Genomic DNA, 10,102 nt, shown 5'->3' with positions numbered 1-10,102 from the left:
TTCATCTTACTATCTTAGCTCTCATCGAACCCATTTGCTATCTTATCGAAGCCTTGTTTCTAGCCACTTGGCATAGTTTTCTTTGGCATTTGAGATTTCATAATACACTCTTTTAGTGACATGATGTGATTCCATCATGTCTGTAGTCGATTCATCAACACTTTTATTTGCTCTCTTTTGCGAGAGTTTAGCTTCATCCGCTACTATAATCCTATACCACCAAGATAGAAATTGGATCATTGGATTGCTACCATTCAACCCTCCACCATGATCACTTTTTCTTTTGTATGCACCACGGGCTATCCAATGTGAATTTTCCATCCCTTGTGTGGACCAAATTCTGATGCTTCCCTTTTCTGCAAAGTATGGCTCATGTGTCTCAAGGATATGCTACAAAGGCACATATCACACATGAGTAAAACTATGCTCAATAGTTTATACAATTCATATAAATTTAAAATATTAACTTAGTACGCACCATGTAATGTGTGATAGAGCTTTTTCCCCACGCTTTCACCATGTTTTCATAGAAGCTATGCACATCATCAATAAATTCTTATCTTCATTTTTAAATATCATATTGCGAAGTAAGGGAGCCAATTTGTTAAGAGTTATCCAAACCTTAGCTTTAGCCAACCTTTTTTTTCCTCCATTACTTCGATCAGGAACTACAAAATGTAACATTTTCCAACCATCGTAGTCCTGTGGCCTACGGACCATGACATTCCCTTCCTCATTGATGGGTGTTAAGAGAAACTTCCTAGCCTTTGCTCCTCCAAAGCAAGGCTTTTTTGGTATGTTACTTGATTTTCTTGATCTCTTCTCATCTTTTTCAATTGTCACTTGATGCTTGTGCAGCCCAATTTTTGATAGCACTCGCTCCACATTCCTACACGTTGCAACGACTTCTTTTTTTGGTTGCATACTATAAGCAAAGAAAATGTATTCATATACAAGTTTCTCCATGATTTTAACAAAAGCATGCAATGAACAAATGTGAATACAATCCAATAGAATGTTGAAGTGGGATATTCTAAATAGTAATCGTTGAGTTCGGTGAACTTCATCTCATATGCATTTTTTGTCCTAACCTTTATTGTTTCCACGCATTGAACATGCACGGGATCTTGTATCAGCTCCAAAACATTTGTACTAAGTTGTCATCATGCCTCTATTAACTTTGAAGATTGAGGAAGAGACATGATTCTATTTCTCTTCAGGACATGATCAAACCTAGCCTTCACACCTTTGAATATCTTTGAGTAAGTCGTTATGCTAATACCAGCCCTGTCACAAATTGATTGTGCATCCACAGCTCAGAACTCATTTCACACATCTTTTAATGTGCACTCAATCACCTTTTCCTTCATAGCTTCAATCTTAGGGTTGCTCAAAGCATTTTTCAATGTACTTGCCTTCAGCAATCTACTAATACACAATCCCGCAACTAATCATTTTGCATTGAAAACGAAGCACCACACTCCCATAACTAAATCCTTTTTAATATAAAATTTGGTTGAAAAAGAGTTCTTGAATGAGGAGAGAGAAGGAATCTGAGTATATCTTTGTAGATAATATAAAAAAGTCAAAGCGAGATTGCAAAAGTGGAGAGAGAAGAGGATTATTTTACTATTCTTCTCTCCTCTTTTCCTTGTTTTAAGGAGGAGAGGGGTGGGCTAAAAGGCCCATTTGTGAGTTCATTTTTTTCCTAATGAGAGCCAAAAGGTGAGAGGAGCGATGAAAGCTAAGAAAAAAGATGAAGATGAAAGAGGCTTTTATCATTGCACAATGATGAAAAAAATAAGTCTCTTACAACTTTTATTCCAAGCTAGTGTACTTGGTAAATTTTCCTTATTTTCTACCAAAATACTAATTTCCTTCCACATATTTATACATACATATAATAAAAATAGATCCATTTGGCAATAGCTGGTGTGTGTATCCCCAATGCCAAAATATTGCACATATAATTATTTTTAAGATAACTCATCCTTTCTTTCCAACATCATAAAGTAGAGAAGCACTCCCAATGTGAGATAACATGAAACAATGCTCCAAAATCTGGAAGCGAGTTTCAAGCATCAAGTCTTGATTACTTCTTAATGGGCTACTAAAATAAGTGTTATCGGTGTTCATATAGGTAGACACATTATAATTTTAAAAAAATTATAGTGTATCCATCTTTTGGATATAATATTTTATATTCTATTAAATTTCTCATGTTAAATAAGCTTATAAAACTAGAGACATTTCTAATACAAAAACTGTACATTGTAATGTTAATGAAACATGATCTTGCGCCTTCTTTGGTATGAATAGTTAAGGCTAAGGGTAGGTTGATAGTGTGTGTAAGTAAAGGAAAAATGACAGAGAGTGAAAAATCTTGTGTGTGTGTGTGTACATACATACATACATACATGCATACATACATACATACATACATATATATATATATATATATATATATATATATATATAGAGAGAGAGAGAGAGAGAACTTACTCCATAGTGGAGGAACATCAACAAATTTGGATCTAGGTATACTTTTCTACACATGCCCTTATGATCAATGTTCAATTTTATCACATAGTCGACTAGTCAAAAGATCCTAGTAGCTGATGAAGCCATTAATTAGTTTTGTAGCCAATAAGTTTAGACTAAGGGTAGGAATTCATTCAAAATTCATGTAATCATGAATAGAGTCATCTCTTGAGGAAGGATAGAGTCTTGAGAAGCTAGTGATAATTTATTCTAGGATCCATACTCAAATTGTGTCTATTCAAACTTAGTTTAGAGCGTGATAGCTCAATTAGATTTAGTCTTGTCATCATTGATGCAATTGCAAGGTCCTAGTTTATTTGAAATTCTATGAAGAAAAGAAGGTGACGTAAATCCAATCAAATTCCCACGAGCATATGAGGCAACTATGACCTACATTTTGCAAGTTATGCCTTTTAAAAGCTCTCAACTATTGTGCTTCATGCCCATTTCAAAGCCTTGATTAATGATCAACTACTAGTGTGTTTAGCATCAAATCTCTTGTTTAATCCCTCATTCTCTTTAGTATGAGGCACTTTCATGTTGATCCTAATTGAGGTCCACAATTTCATCAAGGGGTACATAAATACCCAAAACACCTTGAGTGCATATATGTGCTATGTGGAGTTTAACATAGTTGACCTTTCAGGAATTTAAATGTCGTGGAGGAGCTTCATGTGATTATTATATCAATAATAGTAAGGAAAAAGAAAGTACCTTATTAATATCATCCAATTGTAAATGATTCTCTTGCTTAATGGAATCCTTGGAGGAGATGGCCCTCATGATGTGGCACCATGCAATGTTTAGACATTGTGTGCTTTCACATTGTCGTCAGTATATACATATGGGTACAATATATGTATGACCATAAGCCCAAGGCTTTACTTTCAATCAAAAGATAGCAACAGATGGGGAAAGTTGTCTTTTTTACAATCCATGTGGAGTGGGACTGCTTGGCTGGTCCTACATTAAATAGCATCCCTAGATCCATGAGACTACACGTTTTATTAAATTCAACAAGGTGATTGGTTTTGCTAAGGCTACATCAAACAAACATTTGAAAATTAGAATTTTAGAAATGGTAGAAGAGGAAAGGAAAAGCAAGCGGAGTCATGATAATATATGAAAGGGTAGCTAAAGTATTCATAAACCTAAGAAATATATGATATGGGCCCATGTTTTGAAAAAGGTGATACCTTACAAAGAAAAGTTCCTCCTAACACCAACGTACAATGAGATTTGCAAAAGCAAGCCAAAAATAACCATCTAGATGCATTTTTTCATAAAATAGTTTCCTCAAGATACGTGAAGAATAGATGGTGTGATTGAAAAGATCCAAAAAACCCAAAAAAGTGAGCATACATGTACCTATATGTGTACGTGTACACATGCATATCTCATGTGTTTATACTTATGCATGCATGTGCATTTGTATCCATAAGTATCCATAAAGAGGAAAATTGGGTAAAGAATATGGGTTCATTATACTGGTTCTAAATAGATATTCCATTATACTAGTAGGAAAGCACAGTCTCAAGTTCAAACTCTTGCATCTAAATAGATATTCCATTATACTAGTAGGAAAGCACAACCTCATGTTCAAACTCTTGCATCTGGAAAACTCAACCCACACTCAAACAAGTTGAGTTACAACCCAATTGGCGGGTTCATTTAATTATATCCTAGAACTTCTAATTTGATGGAGATCCTTCTAAAAATTCTTCTTCAACAGTCTAAAGTTTTTTTAAATGAGAAATAAAGTAGGTAATAAAGTGAGTGTCCGAAGCATAGTGAGAAAGCTGCATGTGGCATTGTGGCAAGGCTCTATAGAAAGAAAAAGTTTGAGGACGAGAGAGAGAGAGAGAGAGAGAGAGAGAGAGAGAGAGAGAGAGAGAGGGAAGGGATGGTGGTGCTGCAGCTATCACTGTTGACGACGATCAGTGCTGTCAACTGGAATCATGACAGTGCAGGCGACTCACATGGGGTGGTTGAGGAGTCTTCTCTCTTCCCTATCCAAAAAGTCCCCCTCACGGACTGTCTTTCTAATATTCGAAGGGCCATGCAGCCATCTTGTAAGATTTCTGTCAGAGTCGCCCATTGCACGACGACACGATAGAGGGTGGGCGCATACAGTACATCCCCACCCCCCGCCCCGGGCGCCCAAAACCCACACACACAAGGGTTCAAAGCATATTTAGCGCCTCAGGGCTCATAATCTCTCTTGGTCACGGACTCTGTCTCTGTCTCTCTCTCTCGCCCCCCTTCTTCTTCACATAGTATAATATGCAAAAGTCGTGTCTCATCTGCTGATCCATGACTTGATGGAGGTGGCAAACGCTTCCTGGCTCCTCTACCTTCAAGGCCTCTACGCGTTGTGGCAACTCATCAGGCATAACCCTCTCGTAGGCTTCGTGCTAAAGCTTCCCTTGTGGTTGTTCTTCTATAGAGCACCCAACAAGAGGGTCTTCCTCTTGAATGAGGTCTATGAAGACCTCAGGCCAACCCATGACATTGTGCTCTCCCTCAAGCCCGGTGACAAGAAGAATGATGTCGAGATCATCTCTAGAGAAGGCTACTGGGTCAAAGCCAAGTTTGGCCATGAGTACATCATTGCTCACCAACACCAAATTGCCAAGGTTTGGGCCACTGACTTCCATGACATCTTCGTCATCAACAAGGTGGACATCAATGACTCCCTCTCCATGGCCACCAAACTTAGTCCCAAAGATGCCCTCCTCAAAATAGCAGGAACTTTCAAGACTTCTGAGGTTAAGACCTTGTGTATCTACACCCCTGAATTTGGAGTCACCTTTGATCCTAAGCTAGGTGGTTTCCTTGCCACCCTCCCTCTCTTTGCACAAGCCAAAGGTTACCCCCTCACCTCTCTCTACCTTACCCTCGCTCTACTTGCCATTGATATATTCAAGTCACCCTTGTATAAACTCTATGATGGTGCCTTTGAATGCGTGTCTCTCATGATCAAGCTTCATGTATTCAAGAAGAGCACTTGGCTTTACCTATTCTTCTCCCTCTTCAGTGAACGTTGGGCATACGGTGATAAAGCCAAGAAGTGTGTCTATAGTGGGAAGAACCATGGTTTCCTTGTTCACACCTTAGCTATTTTTGAAAATGAAGATGATTATGAGCTGACCTTTGGTTATGGTGATTACCAAAGCTCATACCCTGCACCAGAGGACCAACATTTTATAATAAATAAGAAAAAGATATATGCTATGCCTATTCTCCCTAGAATGGGAGGTTATTGTAAAGTTATGTGTAGGATAAATTCAATTGTTACTGGAAAGGTTTCTGCTCGTGTGAACTTGTACAAACAACCTCTATTTTAAGTATAGTGCATCATCTTTCTACTCTTAGACTTCTAACAAGGCATGATGGAAAAATGCCTTTGATGCTATTTTTACAAACACAAAATAACCTTAATCTATCGCACTATTTTATGGTTGCTTACAATCTTCAAAACTTTTAGTTGAGAAATGTATTGTACTACCCTTACTTCTTTGATTTCCCTTTCCATTGTTTGTACGTATGCATGTATACATGCGGACTTTCATCAATATGATCATGTGCACACATGCAACATAAATGTGTGTATGCATGCATGAATGTGTACACGTTTTGTGTAAATATTTTATGATTGGGTCAAAAGAGGAACTTTGGCTTTGTGTAAATATTTTATGTTTTGGGTCAAAAAAGGAATTTTGGCCTTGTTTCTATAAACTCAAAGGGAATACAATAAATTTGATGCACTATGAATAGATTTCTATGTTAGAATTGGAAACATTTTTAAAGTTAAAGGAGAATACTTTGCTAATGGTGATATGAAATGTTTATTTGTACAAAATGATTAGTTTCCTTCCCTTGATCAATGAATGTGATTTTGGGTTGGTGCATTTAATTTTGAGAGGAGGCAGGGTTTAGTCGTATAAAGTCATGTTTAGTTATGAAGTTAAATTATAAGGAATTGAATGAGCTTAGGTCATGGTAAAAAAGATTAGTGATAAAAATATTATCTTTGACAAAGAAAACTTGGGTTTTTGATAACAAACAAATTTGTATCTCTAGGGGAATCATGCATTTAAACTTGAAATTTTCACATTAATTTCTACCAACTCTATTTATTATGAGCTCTTACAGAGTTGCTTCAAAATGTGTATATAAAATACTAGATTGTACAAAATTGCAACATGAAAATTCCTTACTTCAATTTATGGCAAGAGTAGAGGTAATTAGACTCTTTAATTGAATGCAAAAACTCAATGAAAGTAGCATATGGTATATGTTATAAAGCCTTCTCCAATTTTGTTGCTAGAACATAATGGAAGTAGAGTCATAAATAAGAGATGTGCATTTACAGATACATCTTCTAACTTCCTATATATGGTTACATGTAAGAACGTGGCATCATCATTCGTGGAGTTTTGAGGTCTTGAAAAAGCATTATAAGATATCCTAGAGAGAGAAAATATTTGGGGTTAAAAAAATCATTTTGTAGTTTGTCAAAAAGTCTAACTTTTTATTTAAAAATATATCTAAAATTTAAAATATTGCCATTATCATAACATCCTCGTGGTCTACATCAAACCTAGAAATCTAGGCCTCCATAAAGGTGACAATGAATAGCCAAATAATGATCCTCAACCTTTAATTATAAAAGTGACAATGAATACTCAATTTGATTTTTTTAAACTTTTGCTTGTCTCTCTCTATCCTCATTTCCTTCTTTCTTTCTCCTCACTAATTTTTCATCATCCTTCTTTTCTGAATTCACATAATTTTCTAGTAGTGATCTTCAAATCACATCCTTAGCTATAGATCAATCATCCAACAATCTTTACATCATTGGCAAAATATATTTTTATAATATTCCTATTCAACTAAAATATGAGTATGAACCGATCATAAAAATAACAAAACTCAATGCTATTCCAGAATCCATGAAGCATGTGTGGTATAGCTTGTTACAAATTACACTTCAAGATTCATGTTTGAAGAGCTTTTCAATTATATATAATAATTTCACATTCTTGATTATATTTAGGCTTGGCTAACACTTACCAAATTTGTACTAGTTAGCATGTCCATGGACATACTATTTGATAAAGATTAATATACTTTCAATGAGATTCTACATGATAATAAGAGTTATCTTGATAGCATTAGTTACTAGAATTAGTATTGTGCACAAAAATGGCAAGACTCTTTATATGCCTAGTTTAATCTTCCTATAAACTTGAAGCTTGTCACACAATAATATCCTCCAGAAGCCATTGAAGGTTGAAAAAAATATTCAACCTTACCTTGTTATAGTTAAACTTAGATAAAATTTCTAATGTTTAAACAAAAGATTTATTCATTGGATTTTCAAGATGTTTTGAGATTGAACTCCTTTAATGAGGCTCCACCTTGTAATAAGAGTTATCTCGAGAGTATTGGTTGCTTAAATTAGCGTAATGTATATAATTACCAAATGTAAGACTCTCTTCATCTATAACATAATCTTCAATGTTACTTGAATCTTGTTAGTAGTAAGATCCTTTAGAAGCTCTTGAAGGTTGAAAGGAATATTCAGCATTGCCTTGATATACTTGAACTTAGATGAATTTCTTGCTTTGTGAAAAAAGAAAACATATCATTCTTTGTCTCCTCAATCAATTCTTTCTTCATCCCTTCAAAAGATCTCCTATTTTTTGTCAATTTTTATTACAAATACTTTATGTATGATTTTTCTTTACCAAAAAAAAAAACGCACATAAAAAGTTAGATTGTTGTAAGAAACACAAATTTCTTGGAGATAGACTATAGAGTTGCGAACTAAAATCACATTTTTGAAGATAAGGAAAAAAACATAGATCTCAAGTTCTAAATGGAGAAAAACTTATTATAATGCGTGCACTATGCATATCTACACCTTTAGTTGGGGTAATTATACTTTGTATTTTATGAAACAACCAAGTTTTGGCAAATACACATTGCAACAAAATATATTTCATTGTAGTTTAATACGTAAATATTTATCCTAATCTATTTAGAAAATAAGTAAATGTTATTTTATAACATATCAAAGGAGCAAATAGACACATTTGATGGGATATCTTACTTATAGGTTGAAGATCTTGAGTGTGCACATGTGCTTATGTTGTTTGAGAGCTTGGAAGACATGAGATTAGAATGAAAAAGGAGGCCGGTTTACAAAAAGACTCCATAATAGGAAAAAAAGATACCATTTTGACCTTGAAACGTGTGCATATTTTTGAAAAAGTGGCAGTTCTTTATATTCTATTATAGTACCAAACTTGGAACTGCATAGTACCAAATGCTTAAATTCTATTGGTTTTGCCACTTTAATTCACTTTCCAATTTGGTTTTGTGAAAAACTAAATTTGGTACTATGTAGTATCAAAAGTTTCATGTTCTTTGTTGTAGCTTCTTTACTGCATTATCAAATTTGGTATATATACTGCAACAAAGATTGAAGTTTGTTGTTCTAGATACTTAGATAGAGTATCAAACTTGAAGTTGCATAGTATCAAATGCTTAAAGTATTTTGTTCTTGCCACTTCAATACAATACCAAGTTTAAATAATGAAAAAAATTTATACCTTAGAGTACCAAGCATGAGAGTGCTTTGTCCCTTTTACACCAAAAAGCTTTGCTAGAAAAGCAACATTTTCACTTGGCTATTGCTCATTTTCTATAGGTCCTATAGTAGGCTCTTTCTCTCCCTCTAGCTCCCCCTTTCGCTTTTCACAAATACTAGGTTCAATGGGATCCTTCTCTCTCTCTAGGTTCCCCTTTTCCACTTCACATACAAGAGGCTCAGTGGGTTCCTTCTCTCTCTCTCTCTCTCTCTCTCTCTCTCTACCCTCCTTTTACACTTCACAATTAATAGGTTCTCCCTTGTGGGCATCCACCCTAGACTCTAGCTTTGCATCATGCATACCCTCTTGGGTTTCTACATCTATATCCATCATCACGCCATCACAAAGTAACTAGGAAATTTTTTACACTACAGAGCTCATCATGAACATAAAAGACTACCCAAGAGTGGGAGTTGCTATAGGGTTGATACATATCTTCATCAAGTCCCACAGAGAGGCCGTTGTCTCCCTCTAAAATATCATTTTGTAGATTATCTAGCATGTCTTGAATTTGTTCTATAATGTTATTATGCATTTTTTTATTGCATCCAGTCTTTGCACAAGTGTCATTTGTGTAAAAACTAGATACAAGAGTGGTAATGAAACAAAGGGGGTGGGTATTGGTGCCTGTAGGCCAGCATAAAGAACCAACCACATAAGTAGAGTCTAATAGTCTCCGTGGATAATACAAGACTCCAAAACATGGACTATATGACCAGTACCCATAATATGGATTTTGAGAAATGCTGTGAATATGATGCCTCTTTTTAGTTTTGCAATCAACATTTTAACACTAACTTTGGACGACTTGGGCCTTTTGACACTTAGTCTCAAGCAAATCACATTCGATTTGGTAGGACAAACATGAAAATGTCATGCTAGTAAATAAGATAATTCCCTAC

The 10,102-nt window shown here is 35.3% G+C and overlaps 1 protein-coding gene across 1 annotated transcript; it reads left to right on the top strand.

Annotated features, from left to right (window-relative positions):
• Positions 1–4,743: 4,743 nt before the first annotated feature.
• LOC148025980 (uncharacterized) lies at positions 4,744–6,086 on the top strand. Its single transcript, XM_087692167.1, has one exon. The coding sequence runs from the start codon at positions 4,863–4,865 to the stop codon at positions 5,886–5,888; it is 1,026 nt and encodes a 341-aa protein (XP_087548293.1). The 5' UTR covers positions 4,744–4,862; the 3' UTR covers positions 5,889–6,086.
• The last annotated feature ends 4,016 nt before the right edge of the window (positions 6,087–10,102 follow it).

Source organism: Lygodium microphyllum, chromosome 14, assembly GCF_053477565.2.
Source record: "Lygodium microphyllum isolate KBCC chromosome 14, Lygodium_microphyllum_v1.1.10, whole genome shotgun sequence".
NCBI classification, from domain to species: Eukaryota; Viridiplantae; Streptophyta; class Polypodiopsida; order Schizaeales; family Lygodiaceae; genus Lygodium; species Lygodium microphyllum.
The sequence above is the reverse complement of the archived record's forward strand: the minus strand, read 5'-3'. Positions and strand labels throughout refer to the sequence as shown.

Coding starts and splice junctions, on each gene's coding strand:
- LOC148025980 (XM_087692167.1), top strand. CDS start 4,863: ATGGAGGTGGCAAACGCTTCCTGGCTCCTCTACCTTCAAGGCCTCTAC.